The sequence below is a fragment of the Rhopalosiphum padi genome, chromosome 2 (genome assembly GCF_020882245.1).
Source record: "Rhopalosiphum padi isolate XX-2018 chromosome 2, ASM2088224v1, whole genome shotgun sequence".
Classification (NCBI taxonomy): Eukaryota; Metazoa; Arthropoda; class Insecta; order Hemiptera; family Aphididae; genus Rhopalosiphum; species Rhopalosiphum padi.
Window position 1 is genome coordinate 30,619,817 of NC_083598.1, and position 22,448 is coordinate 30,642,264.

The 22,448-nt window shown below is 24.3% G+C and overlaps 1 protein-coding gene across 1 annotated transcript in view; it reads left to right on the forward strand.

Annotated features, from left to right (window-relative positions):
- LOC132921090 (calcitonin gene-related peptide type 1 receptor-like) overlaps positions 1-22,448 on the forward strand; it is a 61,349-nt gene that overhangs the window by 13,483 nt on the left and 25,418 nt on the right. The window contains exons 2-3 of the mRNA XM_060983925.1: positions 2,803-2,917; positions 15,964-16,086. Of these exons, the coding sequence (XP_060839908.1) occupies positions 2,809-2,917; positions 15,964-16,086 (232 nt within the window). The 5' untranslated portion in view covers positions 2,803-2,808. The remainder of the gene's footprint in view (positions 1-2,802; positions 2,918-15,963; positions 16,087-22,448) is intronic.

Sequence of the window (22,448 nt, forward strand, 5' to 3'; positions counted from 1 at the left end):
AATAATTATTAAACAGTTCATTTTATTTATTTTAGTTTGATATTTTCATAAAATAATTTTTAGAGTAGTAAACAAAAAAAAATCAACAATTTACAATAAAGTTATATTTAAAAATATAATTTATATTTATTTATTTTTTGCCTCTGTGGGTGAAATAAATTGTATATAAATAATTTGATGATAATAATTTTCAATTCTATGCATTTAATTAGATTTTGAAAATATCGTTTTTGTCTTATTTGTATCGAAGATTTATCTTGTTGTAACGAAAAACAATATGGTTGACTATTATTATTGCTTTTTATATTCCTTTAAGATATTGAGTTAAGTATTTATTTTTCCGTTCTTTTGTTTTTAAAATAAAATACAACTGCGGAATTGCCATTTAAAGTTATCACGCCAAATATAAATATATATTGTGACAGTGGTTTATTTAAAAATAATGTATACAGAGAACATTGTATTAACTATAAATCTTAGATGTAATTTATTTATTCAAACCATTAAACTCAATTGTAATTTCCTAATTCGTAAAAACTGTTTGTTCATTTAAATCAATATGCTTCTTTTGTTTTAAATTAATAACCACCTTATTAAATAAGTGGACAAGTAAAATACATTTATTTCAAGTACTTATCGTTATAAATATTACGTTTTTACTCATTTTGCTCGTGTATGATCGAGGAATTCAAAAGGTACACATAACAAAAATTAAAATTATTAAATTATTTGATCTTTTATAAATGATAATACCAATGTCATTAATGTATTTTAATACAAACACTATTTTTATTGATTATTTTATTTAGTGTCTCTTAGTAGTCATAGTTAGTCGACGGGGATATAAAATGTTGTATAGTTATGTGTATATATTATATAAAATATGTATCATGTATGTTTTTTTTTTGTTATATTTTTCTTCCGGGGTTAAAGAATTACTAAACAAACATCAATAATTTGGTATAATTGTAATTTTCGTGTGGGATGATAACGATAAATAATTTGGCAAGTATACAATATACACGGGAAGACTTGAGATTCAATATGTTTGCTTCAGTCATATCAGATAATGGAGTATAATGTACGGGATAATATAATATGTGGTTTCTACGGATTACCGGCTGAACAATGGCTAGGTGAACACTGAACGTATATTATCGCAAACGGGCATACATAACGGATCCGTAGAAATTTAGGGCACGGAGAAAAAAAACAAATCACAGAGGAACGTATAATAAAAGGAATAACAATCCACCGCGAACAATATAGCTGAATTGGACGGAAAATGGAAAGGTAAAACCTAATGGACTATCGAGATAGCTTTACGCACGTGGCCGTATAATGGACGAGGCGGAAAATGGCCGAATAGACGCTGATGGACGCTATTAGGCGTGCATCGTGAGTCGTGACAGTTATCCTTCTTAAGCCAGACCTATATTTTCCAGTCAACAAGGTGTGTCACACGAAAGGGAGATCATATTATTTTAATAGCAATGGAAAATTATTCAAGCGTCGTTGTTTTCACCATAATAATATGTTATTATTTGTTTTTATTGTTTAAAAATGGAAGTTGATAAAATCAACTGATGCATATTATTATTTTTTATCATTATGTACGAAATTTATTTGCGATCGGTTAGATATAGGTGAATACTATTTTTTCAAAGCCGTATGTTTATTTTTGCGGTGTGGTATACAATGTTTTTGTAAATTAATACAATTAGGTACAATGTATATAAAAAGCAATATATAAAGGTGTATTTAGAGCATAAATATTTTTATTATCCGTTTTCTTGTTTAAAAAAACATTATTATGTTATATCTTAAAAAATGCAGAAACTAAACCGGGATTATTTTGATTTTATTATAATGAATATTATTTGATCAAAGACGAAAATTCTTGAATTCCTTTTTCACAGTTTATGTAATCCAAAATAACTAAAATAATACTAAGGAATTTGTAAAATTTAATTTGTGAAAATATGAAAATAGATACAGAAATTATAGACGCAGTTATTTGATTTAGTATAATACGTATAAGTTCAATAGAATATATTATATATATAAATTATTTTGTATAATAATGAATATAAGTATAATTAGTTCATAATGTTTACTAAAAATTAAAAAATATTTATAATAATTTGAAAACCTGATTATTATTTTTTTAAATTAAATTACTTATATAAATTGTTTTGTATAATATATTTATTAAATTCAGTCATAAAAGGTAAATGTGTCATCTTATTCTACAAATTATTATGTTATTTTTGAAATTTTAACTAATAGGATTTATAAATATAGTAACATATTTACAGGAAGTAATGTTTAAGTCAAAACTATTTGATTATTATTTTAAGATATAATCAAACATTATCAGTTTGGTTAGTTAAAGGTTACACATTTTTCATTTTATTAAAATTTCATTCTTTATATATTTGTATTAGTTTATTATTAGTATTTATTTAATAAATGTATTGTGTTAATTATTGATATACCAACATATCTAATATGTAGTTTTAAATATAACCCATATATGAGTTTTAAGTATAGGTAGTTATTAGTTTTATCGTAGGTAACTTATATATTATTTATATTTCATTGAGTTATATAGGCTATGGGTCATAAAATGTCGGTTGTATATAATATGGCGAGTATCATCATCATGTATAGACTTATGTAAATCATTTTATTGAATTAAGTGAATTAAATTAAATTAAAAATTTTAATTTTAATGCCAAAAAAGTAGACACATTATATTAAAACAATATGAAAGAATATACAAATATATTTTGTTTTCAGTTGACGATGGCTGATTATCAATATGGATTGTCTAATATTCAGGACAATCATATTCTGCATCAAGTTATTGCTAAACGAAAAAAAATGTGCGAATCTGTCATAAATGATCCACCAGGTGAGTGTTTCTCGTAAATGTTTTTTAAATATTAATTTTTAATTAATATACTATTGTAAGTTGTCATTTACGATAGATTAATGACTTTCCCAGAAGAAAATTCATATTTCATATGAATAGGAATAATTAAAATTCATATATTGCAATATATATATATTATATATATCATGAATTTACCAGTCATTGAATGGCGATCATACCTTGGCATGTTATTAGTATTAAATAATATTAATTTATTTTTTATTAATAATACAGTGGGGTGAAATGTTATATTAATGTTTGGCAAGAACATTGTGTTTTTTTATATTATTTATGATTAATAATTATTGTTTTAAACATTAAACCAAATAATTTATAAGTTTTTGAGATTTTGATGAATTTCGTCAAAAAATGAACTTTAAATGCTTATAAAATAAATCATGTCTATGTATCTATGATATTTTCGTTAGCTATAATATTAATTTATGACTTAAAATGAATCTCGTATTTAATTTTAAAGTTTTTTTAACTAGAAAAATCTTGTTATTGAAATTTATAGAAATAATATCTAAAATTTAAATAGCTCAAATGAAATGAAATAATAACGAGTTTTGAGTAAGTACTTATACAAGTTATAAGCTATACTTATTATAACTATATCGTTTTTTAACCACTGAGGAAATGGACTTATTTATTTGACATTTGTATACAAAATATTTGTCATATTTTTTTGGTGTTCGACAAATTTATTATGATTTTTACTCAAATAATGTGACAATCTAAGATGAAACTAATTTGACATGATATAATATTTGAACGTTGTTCTCTTGGAAAATACATATTTGTAATAATTCTAAGGTATAGTGCATTGTAATTGCAAACTTCAAGTATTAAAATGTTGCTACAAGTAGAAATTATGTAATTTTACATTTTGATTTAATGCGTGGTATGTATTAAACAAATTATTCTATTTGAACTATGTTTGTTTATAAAAAGATGATTGAAAAGAAATCGATATAATAATACAAATAATTGTATTATTATTTATAACTTTGTTAAATTTTAGTTTAAAAGTTACTATTCAAATATAATTATAGATACTTTTGAGTCTTAACGAAATTATCTTATTTGTTGAATTGCTCTTTGTAAATTCTTTTTTTTGTTTCCTGTATTATATGTAATAAAAGCTTTAAATAAATAGTTTTGTAAGTATAATTTATTTAATTTTAAATAATACCACTAAGTCTCAAAAACGTTTGCGCATAAAAAAAATAATATGTACCAAATTAAAATTCCTTTAACCTTAAATTACATTTAAAGTATAAGATTGCTTTTATACACAGATTATTTATGTAATTTAAATGTACTTCTATAGTCTAGATTACAGTATACGATCCTGTTAAAATGAAATTTACTTGTTATGAAACGTTACGTAGGTGGTTACCACTACACTACGTGCATATTTTAAATGACAAACTTTTGAAAAACATACACGAATTTAATATTATTTTGTTGTTTTTTTCGGGATATAATAGGCTGTATTTTTTAAATTTAGTTTCACATTTCATTATGGTTTTTATTGAAAGTGTATCAATTAATTATTGATACGTCAATAAGTTTTTTTTATCGGTGAAAAGGTAAAAGAAAATTGAAAACTTTAGAAAAAATATACTATGTAATTAAATAATGTATTATTGATTATTCGTATACAAACCATATTGAATTAAATATACAAACAAAGTAACTACTCGATATTAGTTTAAATGTTTAAATGCACATAGATGAGAGTGTTTATTTTGTAAATTGTGTATGTATAATATAAACAAAACTCCAGTCTCCAATTCAACTATTTTAACTTGATATATATGGTTGTTAAATATTTATTTGGTACATATTTAAAAGTTATTTCATTATTAGGTAATATACTTTTGTGTATTAGATTAAATTAGAGAACATATTCAAAAGACTGAACTCTAATATAAATAATATTTTTTAAATAGGTTAATAAAAATTAAATGTTCTTATTAATATTAATACGAATGAAATAGTTCATCATAAAATACGACATAATTTTTTTCGTGTTTATTATTAAGTACTCAAAGGTTTTGTTTAAAAATTCAATTAAATTATTAATTTATAATTTTTAAAATCAAATTGGTTGGTAATATTGTATCAGTTTAAATAAATAAGTATCAATTAGTAGTAATTATTTAAATAAATAAAAACAATGTATTCTTATTAAAAAAAATTAAACTATTATTTTATAATAATAATAAGATATTGATTTTAAACACCACAGTAGTGTCTATAGATAGAAAATAATAAATTAATCTATATCATTATAAACATTTGTAGCCTCGTACAAAATAGTATGAGATAAATTATTCTACCTATTTAATAGTAATTGAATAAGATAATTGTAGAAGGCTATATACATATTGTTTAACGTTTAACGATGGGCATTGAAATTTGGCCCATGTTGAAAATAATAAAGTACAGAACAACACAGACGACAGACGTAAATATAATATAATATATAATCAGCCGCTGCCTGCAGATGCGACTCGTATATGTGAGTGTACGACTGTGTATGTGGGAGACTATGAGATGGAGTAACAACTATAAATAACTAAATATTATTTATTCGTAATAAACTAATAACTCGTAGAAAACCAATCATTGTTCCATCATTCATGTTATATTGCAAATGAAAAATGCGACTCGTATGTTTGTAAATTAATCGTTGTCGATTGTACAGCTTGATTATTTTGAGTTAAAATTAATAGTAATATTAAACAAAAATACTTTTATGAAAAATTATTATTTTATTAAAATAAAACACAATTTATATAAAATGTTTAATCATTTCTTAAAACCGATAAAACCCTAAAAGATTCGCAAAACTTATCGTTTATTTAAATGGTTCCGGTTCCGGTTCTGGTTTTAGTTTTATACATTGTAAAATATGGGTTCCAATAAAGGTTCTAGTTCTTCGATTTTCTTCAGGAACCGATTATAGAACAGGTGCTTTTGATTAGGTTACAGTCTCTCGTTGGGTTATATGTTGTTATTTACAAAAATACATTGAATTGATTTTAAAACCCTGTAAAATATCTATCTTCAATAAAAATATCGATGGTTATGTATTATAAAAAATAATGTTAAAATCTAATTTAAAATTCTTATCATTTGCATTGATAAAATTTAGTAGATAGGTAGGTATCCAATAAATTACTAAAAGTATTTAAACACGTGTCATACGTACTATACAGTTAAGCATGTTTATCCAGACTGAGCACTGTGTGCTTAAGGATTATAATAGCTATGGAACATAATCAGGTGTTTAAGATATCATTATCAAAAAGGTCATAAATTGACGCAAAAATAAAGTTAATAATATATGATGTTTAGTTATATCCAATATCTACTTTTTTTAAATTCTTAAATTTATTTTATGAATCTTATACGTATTAGGTAGTGAAACGTAAAATATGAAAAGTTTAATAAAAACCATTTAAGTATATAATCCATTGTTAATGTGATTTTTAATTCGTATTATATAGTGTTTTAAGTTTATTAGATGGTATTTCTTTGCCATTTTTTATAGAGTTTAAAAGTATAAGTAATGATTTTCATTTTACTTTTTATTCTTAGTTGTATATAATTGTACGTTGGAAAATATTATAATTATTATTTATAAAACTGGTACTGTCGGTGTTGCTGTAAAACAAAAACTTTTTGTGTTTTGTAGTCCACTTGAAAGGGATAGAAAAGTTTTCTTATTTCTACAAGCAACAATCGTCTGTTTGGATTGCAGTAATATAGTTATATATATTGAAAATAATAAAATAAACATTTGACTGATATTGCGAGGTTATGTCATGACACCCTACATTGCTGCTCTGCCGCCAACAGAGTTGAAAGACTAACAACATTGTTGATTATCGGAAAAGTTATTGAAAACACATTGAGTTCATATAAAAAATAAAATATATAGTATATATAAATAAATAAACAATACCAAAATGTGTTAGTACATCATCATGATGTCTCGTCATGAACAACGATTTTAAAAGATTTATTTCAAGATTGAAAATATAATATATTATTGATATTTTACTTTTAATACAATTTTTATTTACCTGTTCATAAAATCATTTTTTAATAATAAATAAACTATTAGTTTTGTTGGTATGTTTTTTATAGATTGAACTTCGGGTAACCTACATACTCTTCTGTATGAAAAATGCAAAGAAAAAGGGTTCAATTAGTATTAAAAATAAATGTATTAAATTTGCGGTATATAATACAAATATGTAGTAGGTAATACATTTCGACGCTTTTATTTTCAGATAAAACTACTACATAAGTACGGAGATAAAATTCATACATCATGCGTACATATTTTAAATGCAATATCCATTATACTTGTAATGAATTCAGTTCGCGTGGTTATAATATTTTATGTTTGAAACAAATTTAATTCCATCAATGTTTTTTTAACCTTAAAGGGTCATATTTTTGTAGTGAGCAAAAGTTGAATGTATTACTGCTAAAAATATATTCACAGTAAAATAATTATTATGGCGATAATAAAATTTTGGTGGTTTTTAGAATACTCATACATTTTACCACTTGCTTTCACTTTGGTTATAATATAGCAAGTATATTACCTACATATTTTATTTGCTAGTATGTATTAATAATTACATTTTTGTAGTCGAATAAGTATAATAAAATGTTTATAAAATTTAAAGTGTTTTTTAATTATGCTACTCTTTAAAAAATTATTTTCAACATTTACCTTAGTAATTTAATTAATTATTGTGAATGCACAATCACTTCAACATATTACTACTTGACATACGTACCTAATTCATTTAAAATAATTGCTTGTTATTACCACGTGTTACATTGTGTTAGATTATATGCATTTAGTTTCATCTGTGTCACACGCGAGCGATTATAATATTGTGTATAAATTACTTAAATTTTCCACTAATTTCTATATGTATAAATTCTATAGTTTTTTTACAGAACGAAATTACTAAGGTTATATAATATATTTATATTATAGTTATAGACATACAGAAGTATTTTTTAGTTGACTAACTAATATATTGAGTATACCTACCAAGTATCAATCTACATTACATTATAATATGATTAGATTTTAATAAACTACTACTTCAATATTAAGTACTAGTAAATTATAAAAATCTATGTGCCATTTTATAATTTACAAGTTAATTTTAAAACATGAGTACTTTTAAAATAATTTTTAACAAATTATACTTTTATATTATTTGGTGCTTATGAATATTTAATAAATATTTATTATTTTATAATATAATAATGAATGCAAAGTATTACAATTCCGGATTCCTCCTTAAGTACGTAAAAATATATTCAAATGTATCGATTGTGTAATGTAATAATATACCCCCAAAATATCTATTTTAGAGGACGCTGAATCCGCATATTGTGATGTCTCCATTTTAATTGAGCTACTATTCAACAAATCTGCATACAGAAGAACTAATTTTATGTTGTCAGCCTGAATTTAAAAGTGAATTAGCTATATAATGAAATTTAAAGGTGACAATATTATCTAGGGTATTTCAATGGTTTTTAATCGAAACTATTACATTTTAATTTTAAGCATTTTAGAAGTTTTTAAAAATGTAGTATTTTACAAAGGTTTCATTTAATTTTCATTCTAATTTTAATACCGCAATAAAAACCTATGAGATATACTCTAGATCAGAGGTTACTAAATGGTGGATATTGGACTAACCTTATCCGGCTCACAACCAAGGAATAGATTTTCTAAACTATGTTATTTGATGTTGAATTGAATAAGGTTTTCATTAATTTTACTTTTACTTTCTTTAGGAAAAATTGTCATTATATTATAATGGCCTCAAAAATGTTTAAGTTCCTAAAGTGACCCTTCAAAAATATTTATTGGTGATCCCTGCCTTACATAATATCCTTACCTTTAAATTTGGTAATAGAATAATAAATTTACTATAATATTATATAACTAACGCCTAACAACACAAAATGTGTTGTGCTTATGTTTGTAATACTGGGATTATACATCATGCAAATGTAAGTTAGGTGTCCTCAATACCTTACTTATTTTCACAGTCAACTATTGTGCATTTTAAATTTATATTCTTATTAGAAGGTTGAATTCAAATTTCCTAGTTATTTTATGTTATAATATGATAAATTATTATTTAATACAATTTTTTTTTCTAAAATTAATTATTCTTATATTTTTGTGCGTAAGCACTCATTTTTGTATTATTAGTCACATATATTATGGAAACTTATAGTTCATTGTGTGAATTTTGGAAATAAAAGTCACGGAGAGCATAGTATAAATTATACGGACAATACGAATGGTGTACCTATAACTGAAAATATAATATGAAGGTAGTAGTATATTAAATTAAAAATAAATAAATGTCTAAAGCTTACCATCCAAACAGTTGTTAACACGATTTATTAAAAAAAAGTAATACTAAATAAATAAATCTAATAATATATTAAAGAAAAAAGTAGTTAAATTAAATTAAATTGTATAATATACATTAATAACGTTTTTATGCGTTCTTCGTGTAAACCATTAAAACTATATAAATTAGTGAGGATAAAACTAAAAAAAATAAATAAAACCAGTGCACTAAATCTTATAATTTCAAATTATTTGTCTTAATTTTTGTAACAGAACAGTATTAAAAAAAAAAATATTATTTTTAATATAATATAATTGCATACTAGCCATATTTATTTACACATTTTAATAATATAATTTAATCGTATACTCTATAGCGTTTGATACGCGTCTTAATAAAACGGTAAATAATTTTTTTTATGCTTATACATTTTATGGTAATCAGCAGCGTAAGTTATACATATTTAGCAAACATTTGCTGATATTCTGTAGTTTTGTATTTACTAAGCTAATACCATATAATTCAAAATGTTATGATTATATACGAAAATAAACTCCACCACTCCAATATTTGCGTGTTTGTATTTCTGTTTTTATCGGTTGTACTATTTATGTTTGAAGCGATTTTAGAGGTTATACATAATATTGTCTAGTCTAAAAGTTATAGTTAAACACTTAAGAACGACTGATGCCAACGGTGGAAGCACGTTTTATGTCTGAAAATATGCAATCCATCCTATTCGTCCTAAATACACAATATTACAACATATTTTGATGCACTCGTTTAAATAAAGATAATTGTTATTTAAATAGGATCACTGAATATTTTCATCGTAACCAAGTTACTCGTCGTACATTGTACAGTTCACAGAGGGATGCTACCGAGTTAACGTCTTAATTCGTTTTAACATAGGTAACTGATTAATCAAAAGATCATTTTTTTAGCGGAACGGCACGATTACACGTTTGATACTTGTTTGTGCACATAACACTAGATTTTAGTGTTTTTACCTGTAGTACCTAATGCAAGATAATGATAGACTTACCATAAACATTTCCATAAGATATACCTATTACCGATATACGTATTAATTGAATCGAGTAAAATCAAGAAACAACTTTTGTCAGTGATAATTTGGCTACGTTTTAATTTACTATGCCTATTTTAGTTGAACGTATGATGTTAACGAGACACTAGTTGACAGTACTTTAAAGTTATTTTACTTCATGCGAGAAGGAAAATGTTTGAAAACAATCTTACAAAGCATTTAAACACTATCATTTAAGCACTACATAAGGTCTTGAATTTTGGTTGTCTTTTGCTATACTTTATGTACGAAAACGAGTTCTATACGTTTGGGCCATTTAAATACAGGTATTAAAAATTCGTCAGCGCAATTGAGTTGTACATTTGTGTACAAAAGAATAGCAATAAAACAAATGTACGCAAACGGGTATCGCTTGGCAACACGATTATATTATAAAAATGTCAACGCTATACCTATAGAATAGTCGCACGAGAAAAGAAGAGACGGAATTGGTCGGAAACTTATTGTTAAGTAGCGTCTGATAAGGAAAAATCAGAGTATAATATACACCCAAGTCGGTCGGATCAACTTAATCTATGGAAGAAACCTTCAATAAACACCAGTGACATCATTTATTACGCGCGATATTTTAATAAAGTCTATTCTAATTATTTTATTAGTTGTCTAAAAATTCTGAATAGTTTTGGACATCGTTTTTCTCGTGCGTATACTCTGTGATTACAATTCTTTTTCACTGCGGCAGTACCGATCTTATAACATCCATTCATATTCCATTACAGGGCTTGTCTCACACCATATACTACACCATACGTTCAGGCAATTAGGATTACCATCCCAACTTCAATAACAATAACATTAACCCTTATTCGCCTCCTCTCGCGCGCCACCGTCTCAGCTATACTCGTGATTTGGGGAGAATATCGGATTACCCCCCCCCCCCTCCCCCACACACAACACATCCAGTTGACGTTAAATGCATGTGCAGAACAAACTAAGCCTCGGGGCGGTGTAAACTTTGTGCCACGAATACTCCTCAGGTAAACACTAAAAACAACCGTTCTAACTAAGCTATTGTTTCGAACCGATTTCGCACTTACGTTAGGCGAAACCTCGCCACCCACTATATATATATACGTACATTATATACATTTAAACGTATTAAATAGAAAAATAGATTTTACGGTTGTGCTTTCACATATTATACGCGCCTCATCGAATGTTTGTCTCGATAACAGTACATATAGCATTATAATATTATACTACGTCATATGCTAATATCAAATTCAAAGTCTGGAACAGACAATAACAGACTGTTGTTGACATGTAAATAGCCGTATTCTGTGCATATATAGCTTAAAGTTTAACCGTCAAATATAATGTATTAATGGGGCGTGCAATTACGTATTGTTATCAAGATTCGTTAGAGCCGTGTCGTTATACTAAGCATGGTGTATAGAAGCGCTTTGAAAGTTGTGAAAATTGTACGCTTTTAATTGGTACGCCTAAATTAATAATTATAATATACGTGTTTTTATTAGAATATATTATATCTACTCATGTCAACGATGTGTGGACGTAATGCGTGTGTTACTATTATAACTGTTGCAACTTAATAAGCATAATTTATGAATAAATAAAAATTATTATTTGTTATGTTTAAAAAAATCACTTAATACTGGTATTTTGTGTTATTTTTATTTTTATGAATATACAAAATTAATACATTATACTGTATATTAATTGTTATATTATATACCTATCGAAGTCAAATTAGAAAGTTTTATTTTATAATATGTAATTTTATGATTTTTAGTTATCCTAGAACGTTTTAGGATTATAAAATATATAAAATTTCATTCGACCATAATTATTTATTGTTTTTAATAACAATTGTTTTATTACGAATTAATTACCAAATAAATTGTACCTATGTAATTATTTTTTGGATTATTTGTTAATTTTTACTAAATAATTATTATTATAAAACTACACGAAGCGTTTAATTTTTTTAACATGTCATATTGATGGGAAAAGTTTTAGTTGCCGCAGACGCAGAAAATTACATTTTTTTCAATTTACTTTGGAAAATATCGTAAATTATGAAAAATGGCTTAGTGAACCGCCAGGTAAACACTTAGCCAATATCTCATCATTTTTTGATTGGCACGAGTAAGGGAAAAGTTTTTTGAGTTAACTAAACATTTAAAAGCGTTTTAGTATAACATACTTAAACTTAGAAAATCTAGTTTATGGCACATTACATTTTCATAATATAATCGAAATCTATTAGAATAATTTCTGCATTATAATGGAATTATGTCTCTTTAATGATATTTTAATGTTGATTGGTAAGAATTTATTTGAGTATGATTATAATTATATATATATTATTGCCAAATAACTCCAAATTTAAAAACTTTTAATGTGTTTAAGAATAGTTAAAATGAAAATCGCTTTAGCATTCAGCTAAAGCAATTAAGAATTATATTTTTTGCAAATTATGTATCAAGTATTAGTTTTATAGCGATTATAAGAACTGCTATATCTATACTACATTGTTCAGTTTTGGAAGCGTCATTCATTATATTATATGTCTTGATTGAAAAAGTATTTTAGTTGAGTTTAAAGAATACCTAGATATTTGAAAATTTCTGAAATAGTTTCACTTTTTATTTTGTTTGTAGAAAATTTTGTATTTTTAATAGTATGCCTGCTTTATTATCTTAAAAATAATAATTTGTATTTACTAAAATTCTGTTTGATGTGATATAGCAGGGGCGGACAACGGTCGATCGCAAACGATTTCAAAGTCGATCGTGTTAGAAATTATTTTTAGACTACGCACAAAGTTTGTTTCTTAATAATTATATATACTTAATAATAAAAAAAACTTTTTTATGGAAATCGATCTTCAAAGGTGAAGTATATTTTTAGTAGATTGCGGCCAAAAAAAGTTTGGCCACCCCTGTGATATAGTATAAGTATTAATATATGTGTTATTAAAAATTATAAGATTATATAAAATACTTAAAAAAATGTTTGAAATTATCAAGATTAACAAGTTGGCATTGCTTACACTAGATTTTGGATAGATAATTGATACCCTATAATGTTTATATCAAGTCATTTAATTTTAAATAGTCTCTTTATACTCTAGGTAGTAAATGATAGTACATTATAAATACAATTGAATGGGCTTAGAAAGACATTATGCAGTGTTTAAAAAGGTCCATTGATAAGGAAAGAATGTTTGTAATTTGTGTGACCCAAAGCAATCCTATCTTTTTTTTAATTAATGGATATTTGACCGTTTAAAAGACTCTAAAAACAAGATACCGTTTTCCTCCAAAAAAATAAAAATAATTCTTGACCATTTTCTTCCACTTTCCGTTTTTCTCCAATAAATAAAATAATAAAATTGTCATTCGTTGTCAGAATGTTAAATTAAAAATAAATGAAAAAATTTAATATTTCAAGTATAATTATCAGGACTCGGGACTTAAAGCATTTCTTTATTTTTATGGATTGACTTAAAGTGTAGCAAAATGTTGTTTGTTATGTTACAACATGTTAAATTATGAAATTTAAAAGTGCTTTTTTTTTTTACTTTTTTCAATGGTTTTCTAAAAAAGATGCTTATTTCCAGTTGTTCTGATTATTTTTGCTTTTTTGATCGGTTTTTATACTTTTTATAGTTTTTTCAGAAAATCCCTTAGAAAATCTATAAATAATAAGGCAAAATGTCTCGAAAGTGAAGTTTGATTTTTTCATAATATAAAGATTTATTAATTTTTTTTGATTTTTTAGTTAGAAACTTTTGCTTATCATTTTGTTTCAATATTTTTTGTATTCTTTAATTATATTATTTTTAGCACAGTTACAAATTATGTCTAGTACCTACTTTATCATATAAAATTTTTTTGATTAAATATTTTTGTTCAAATTTAAGTTTTCAAATGCTGCTTATTTGAGTGCTTATAATGATGTTTTAAAGCGCTTTTAATGATTTTAAGTGTTATAAGTCCTGAGTCCTGATAATACACCGTATACACGCTGAACTTGGCGGGTAGATAAAGAGAGAATGAATATAATAAAAAAGTGCGTACACGTCAATAAAGATGCATCAATCAATAAATAATATAATGATAAAAAATTAGATAATAGTAAGTGGTTGGTAATAATGCAACCAGACAATATGTAACATATTATAAGATATAAAATATAAAATATAGTAAAATCACTACAGTATATAATATTATATTTTTTATAATTATAGGAGATTTCAGCAACAAATGAATATCTGTTTAAAAAATAAAAATTATTTATTAATAATTATTTTAATTTTTTATAATTACATGCCTAGAAATTAAGCGACCAGAATTTAATCAACAGATACGCGCAAAATGTCCTAGCATTCCTAGCCATACTCTATCGTTATAGTACGGAACGCAACACTACAACATCATAAATTAAATATACTAGTAATAATTGTAATAGTTTATAATAATAATTAATAATTAATTAATAAATTATATTATAAAAATAATATAATATAAATAATTTAAAGTAGTTCAAATAATTATTTAATATTTTTTAAGAAACAAGCTTGTTGTTAATTATTATTTATTATACATAACTATTAGTACGATTATCACTATATATTTTATATAATACCAAAGGATCTTCTTATTTTAATAAAGGTTTTTGATTAGAATTTAGAATCTGCTTGGTTACAGCGGACAAGGGGTACTCATTAGCTGTGTATACTTGTGTCATAATAATATAATATTATACTACTATAAATATAATATTACTATAATATTATTACTCTCTATTGTATTTTAAAAATTTTATATACCATATTGTACATAAAAATTTGTAAATTGAACTTCAGCAATATATTTTTTATGGTTTTTACATCGTTAAATATATCTGTAACATAATATAATATATACTATGATCTTCATACATTGACTTTATTCATATTTTATCGTGTATCATATTTATTAATATAAATTAGAGAAATAGCGTACACAAAATGTACATAAATTACAGCCCTTAGTTAATTCCCCTGTAGAAGGATTTACAATAAACAGTGATAAAGAAATATATACGAGTGGATTTAAAAGTGAAATACCTTTTTAATGTATAATTAGGCTACATAAAAAAAAATTATTTAATTATGTGAACATTTTAAATGGCACTTAGAAAGTTCGTATATTTTTATCTTGTTTTTCATGCAACAATAGGAATTAAATATTCTATTACCATATTGTACCGAAGAAGTTTAATATGTTTGATCATAATTTTATATTAGGTAATAATAATTTTATAGGTTGTTTTTTCAATTAAAAACAATAATTTGTTAAATTAATTATCCATTAACGAATAATAAAAAATATGTTAAAAGTAAACAATGATTTACTTTGTTTATGAATAAAATAGTTGATTTCATTTATGAAAATTTTTATTTATTTAAAACTATTATATATTATATTTACCTAATAATAGAACTGAATTTAAAGTTTTTAAAATGTGTTATTGTTTTATAGTGTCCGACAGTAATGCCTGGTGTCCCGGAGAATTTGATGGCTGGACGTGTATTAATCGGACAAAGGCTGGCGAAGTAGCCAAATTTCCATGTCCTTATTTTATTTTGGGGTTTGATACAAAACGTACGTATACATTTTATTACCCATAAAATCAATTATTGTACAATATATTATAGCTTGTAACATGTTTTGTGTGATTATTTGTACTAAGTTTTATATATCTAATTTTTTGAATATTACACGCAATTTTATAGGAAGCATTTAGTTTTGCTGTTAAATAATATAGGTGATAAATCGTATTAAACCTTGAAAAATAATTAAATTCAATTTTAATAATATGCCCATTATAGTGAACTACTGCAACGCGGTGTATATAAATTTGTTGCAATGAACTATTTAATACTTGCATGTTGTTTGGATAAAAGCTACTTTAACTATATGAGTATTACATTAGCACTGTAAATGGTCTATTATTATACTACATACATGCATAGATATTCTAATAACTGATAGTGGCGTGACTCGAGGTCATGAACTGCATATACTTCGTCATGATAAACATTTTTGTCCGCCGCGGAACAATGGTTTATCTTATAGGATTATATACGTTGGTGTACGTTTTATGGCCAATTTATTGGACTCGCAAGTTTACCTTTGCCTATCCCAGTTAATACAAACCAATAAGTTTTCAGATGGGTATTGATGTCACATTTTGTTATGAAATGGCGGTGGGTAGGCTGTGGGTTATTTTTTCCCTATATTAGTTTACGAAACCTTTAAAAGACCGCAGAAAGGGGGAAAAATAATAGACATGATCTGATTAATGAGTTATTTCGCGCGATTGATTCATCGGCACTCAAAGGCTAAAAAAAAAAATTTTTTATACCCCGTTGAACGTCTAATACTGTTTGGATGATTTTACACGTTTCCCGAAAACCGTAACGTGCCATTTATGGCTACAATACTGGTTAGTCGTTATTTTCCAAGTTTTACGAGATAAGTAGATAACCTAGGGTGTTAGGTTACGAGAAACAAAAGCCGTTTTATTGTGTCTTATAGAATATTATTTTGTCTTACCTTTATGAAATTTTTTATTCATATTCGTCCACATTGAAAATCAAGAATCGTACAGAATAACAAGGTGGGGATGTCGAAAAACTCCACTAACAAGCGAACAGTTACTGTTGGGTTTTTTTTTTTTTTTTTTTTGTTATACCTATAGTAATTTTCAGTATTGTGAGGTTTTATTTTACTATCACTGGTGTGTCGTGAAATATTACTATCCAATTATATCATTCCTCTTTTTTCACCTTGGTGGGTTACAAAATATATAAGATATCCGTTTATAAGACTGTGATGTGCATACGCAGAGCTTGATAAACTCATTTAGAGATACTGAGTCATGCGTATATTTTTTCATAAGCTTTATTTTTTACACGAATAAAATATAACTTACATTAATAATAAATACATTAAATTGTAGGAGGGGACTAGGCCTTTCCGCGAGACAACACTTCTAGCTTCACTATAATGATGATAGGTATTTGTATGATGTTTTCTATTTCAGTTGCCCTCGTCTAAAATAGTATAACTTCATTACATACACAGTCACAAATAGATATAACAATGAACATTATAGTATCATAGCTGATATCATTACGTTGATGGCTCATGCAATTAAGTGTTCCTTTTATAATATTAATTACATGTATACTAGTATACATTGTAAAATATGCAGTGTTCATCATATTTCTATCTGTCGTTTGAAAATTACCTTAGATGAAATTCGGGTTTTCTGTTTTGATGGAATTAATTTGTTTTACTTTTGCCATTAGTTAGTTTTCGTTAGGAATTTTTAAACTATTCTACAATATCTTTAGAATATATTCACAGGACATAATAACATATTCAAGTGAGTATACATTTCTCATAGGTTTAATCTGGATTAATGGTTTTCATCTCTCACGTATGGTTTTACATAAAATTTATTTTTAAATTTTAAACATAATACAGATATAATTAGTTATTTTAAACCATAAAATCAATTTATTAGGTAACCAAAAAAGTTTAAACTTATTTTAATTATTAATAAAAATATGTCTTTAAATTATAAATACTAAATGATTTAATATATATTTTTTTAATGTTTATTTGCCTTTATTACATTCCTATTTAAATAAATTCAATATTACAAATTATAAATACAAAACAAGTTTCGAACCTATTTTTAATTAAAGAAGCGATATTTTACTTTATTTTTAATAAGTGATTCTTGTTATATTATAATATATGACTTTAAATAATTTGTTATACAAAAGCATGTCTATCTATAACATAAATATTCGAATTTGTTGATAAATTTAAAGTATAAATATAAAAGTTGAAATGGGCAATCAAACAGTACTCATTTTAAATGCATAAAATCAATATTTCAATTCCAACTCCTGTAGTTTATAATCCTTTAAATCATAACATAGAACCTGTAATTTATAATCCATAACAAATGTAACATGTTGGATATATTTCATTGGCTATTTAAACATTTTTTTTTTTTTAGGAGTTCTTTATAATTTTATTTTAATGTATTAAAATAATTATTTAAACTTTATATAATCAAATTAATATTTTATGTCATATTTATATCTAATATTATATTATATTATATAATATTTAAATTATATATTTAGCTTATTATTTATACATTTAATATTTTAAAATTAGCTATTTTAGTCAATTCATAATTATTATAATAATACTGTTATTTATTTATATAATAACGACAATATTTTAAAAATTAAATCGTTAATTTAAATTTTTTTCTTTACAAGTATTTTTTTGTATTATAATATTATAATAATAATATATTAAAATTAGAATTTTTGTCATAAATATTTTAATGTATCTATGTAAAGTATATGTGAATTAAAATTCAATATTTCTTTTTATTTTAACGATAAACCAAATACAATAGAGTTTCAAAAAAAAATTAATTTTTTTCTATATTTTAAGATTTAAAAAAAATCATTATAATTCGTACTTTTAACAATACATAAATATTTATTTTATCATATTATTATTATATTTACACATTGTACATAATGTACATAATGTACATAAGTTTTATTTTTATTTATTTAAAAGATTTAAATTTTTGTTCATTACATATATATTTTTAATTATTATTTAATTATCCGTACTTTTCCTCGGTACTAATAAGTGTAGATAGTCGACACTCAACTGTAGTTTAATATTTATATTTTATGCGTTAATATTTAAATAATTTAATTTAAACTTTATTTTTACTGTATGCAATAGGTACTATAATACTAGAATGTTGTTTAGTGATATGTAAAGTTGATCATATGTAAATACGTCCAAATAGTTTATTTGAATTTTATCGACAAGTGCAAGACAAATAAAAAGGTATCAAATTAAATTGGACAGGCAAATGTCTCAATAAGTTAGATGACGGGTAAGAATTAATGAATGAACTATTAACAATTCTGGTTACAAATGATAGGTGATGAGTGAACCATAAATATTCTTCAAATTGAGGTTTTAGTATTGTGACTCGACAAAGTGCTAACCATAATACCAATGATTTGTAAAGTGTGCGGCGAGGGGGAGTTGTAAGAAGGTTTAAGGTGAAGACAACGTACTTTATGTGAAAACACAAGATCAAACACAATCATGATATTAGTGTCGAGCCGACAAATAAAAGCCATGGCAATAACTTTTCGATCGATTGCTTGAAAGACATAGTTTCCAACTATAGCTTGTAGGTATCAAAACGGACAAAACGAATAAACGATTTTTAATACTGCCATACTGGTATGACACATGTATTAGATTCTCGTTGATTTATTATTGATATGTTACTTTTTATACTTACATTATAAATAAATACGTTGGACCTTAATCAATACATATTCGCATAATGTAATATTATCTACATTCACAGTTTTAATTATTTTCATAAAAATTTGTCAAAAATATCTTATTGAAATAGCTAATATTATTTTTAATAAGATATATTGTGTTTTTGTGTATCATAAGAATTGTGAGTGAAAGAAATATTTAAAGATTTAACATGCATGTTTATTTATACAATTTAAATTCAAAATCACAAATAAGTATATCTATTAACATTGAGGAGATTATGCTATATGCAATATATTTTATGAGCAATACATTTTATATATTTATTTACTGACATGCATGTCATAAAAATACAATAATAAAATAAATTGAAGAGATACCTATATCGTTATAATGATGGGATTGATATTCGTCAACTATAATATTTTCCAACAAAAGGTAGGTTGTAATAATTATATTCATGCTTGAAAATCCAAAATTCATCAAGGTTATTTATTCGCTGTTACAAGTATATATTTAGGAAGAAAACGGTACTAAAGGTAGGTAGGTACCCAAAAATAATAATATAATATGCTCTCTTAAGACAAACATGTTTTTCTCCAATTAGGGTAAAACACAAAACCCTTAACTATAAATTAAATATGCAACGAACCAACGAGTAATGTTAGTAGATAGGAATGAGATTTAAAAAATAACTATATTGTACATTATGGTTTGCATCCCCATATAACCGTTCTATGTGTATATTATAGAATAACTATAGTTTATTATATTATAATATAATTTGTATAAAGCTTTAACAAACAATATTGTTCTGTGGGCGTGATATTTTTAAATAACATAATACAGGTATACAGTATAATAGCCAATCGACAATCACCTTATTATTAATGTAACTGTAATTTATTTATATTATAAGCTTTAACGCTATTATTCACAAAAATGCATGATGGCGCATTTCTATTATTTTTAAGTTTATACAAAATAATAGTTTTTATTACAGACAGTAGTTTTTTATTGACCATCAGAGTTTAAATCCGAGGATTAATTAATATCATGGTTGTATCCATCTCATATAGAGGCACACAGTTTGTTTATTTATAACTGGTTAGATATTTAATTAAAAATATTTATTAGATATACATTTATAATATTATATTTATATATATATATATATATATTATATATTATTATTATCTGATTCACACCACTTTTACCTTAACTATGAATTTCTTCAAATTCTAATTTTTAAGTATATTTTATGGGGAGTCACTGGATGACTTCCTTATGATCCAATTCACGCTTTCAGACTTCTTCTTTCATATGGCAGGTTAGGTAACTTATTGTACGAATTTGATTTATTTTTATGCAGACTCTAAATTATCATATTATGTATTTTAAATAATAATAATAAAGTATGTTTTAAAATCATATTATCAATTATTTAGATTTATAAAATGCCATTTCAAGTATCTTTGTGTGTCTAAGATTTTGTTTTCAAAATATGAGTGCCATTATTTTTACCGTAAATTTTTAAACATTTGATATATTAATATATCTAAATCAAAATTAAAACAAGTAATTTTTGAGTTATTTGATTTTATGTACTGTATGAATAATGTTTTGATAATTTATAAATCATATTAATTAAAAATAACTTATTAACATTTTATAGTTTTTAAAATTTATAACAATTAGTCGTGATAAAATTGTAAAAATACATACGATAAAAATTTAAGAATAATATTTAATTGAATTAGAATTAGGCGCTGGAGGCAAGTGAAAAGTTTATGATTCAAGATGTTCAAAAAAATAATCTACGATATTTATTATATTAAAGACGGTAATATTTCTCTATTATTGAATTTTTAATATAATAGTGAATTACTTTGAGCCAAGACTCATACTTCGGTTTATTATTATATGAAAATTAATATTGAGTATATTATATATAATCGAATTCTTAATTAATATGTTTAAATATAAGTTTAATTAATTTTCTTTTAAACTAAAAAAATCCTAAAATTGTATATTTTTTGTATAACATATATATAGTTTTTATCCAAATAAAAATTTTAAATTTTATTTTATTTTTTATACATCTCTAAAATTGTTGTTCTCTAGATATTTTAATGATTTTTTGTTAAGTAAATAATAGTTTACTAATACAAATTGGGTTTATTATAATTTATTATTTATTATAATGGTATGAAATAATACTGAAAAACTGAATCAGAAGACTTGAAATTGCTTTTTACCAAAATATATGAATTATCACATATTATTACCTTTGTTATGAAGATTTTATTTGCTATTTTTTGCATAACTGTATTTTATGCAGTATAATTCTTATTAACCTATTTATTTTGTCTAAACATATTTTTATAAATGTTATCTATGTTTATTTATTTATTTTTTTTTTGTAGCCAAATTATTTAAACTATATATAAGTTGAATATAATTATTCGTAGAATAATCCGTAAAATTTAAAATGTAAATAATAACATAACAAAATATTTTAATATTTATTATCTTGAAGTAGTAAACCATCTAAACATTATCCTTGCTAATTTTTTTTTTTGATATTACATATTTTTTAATGTTAA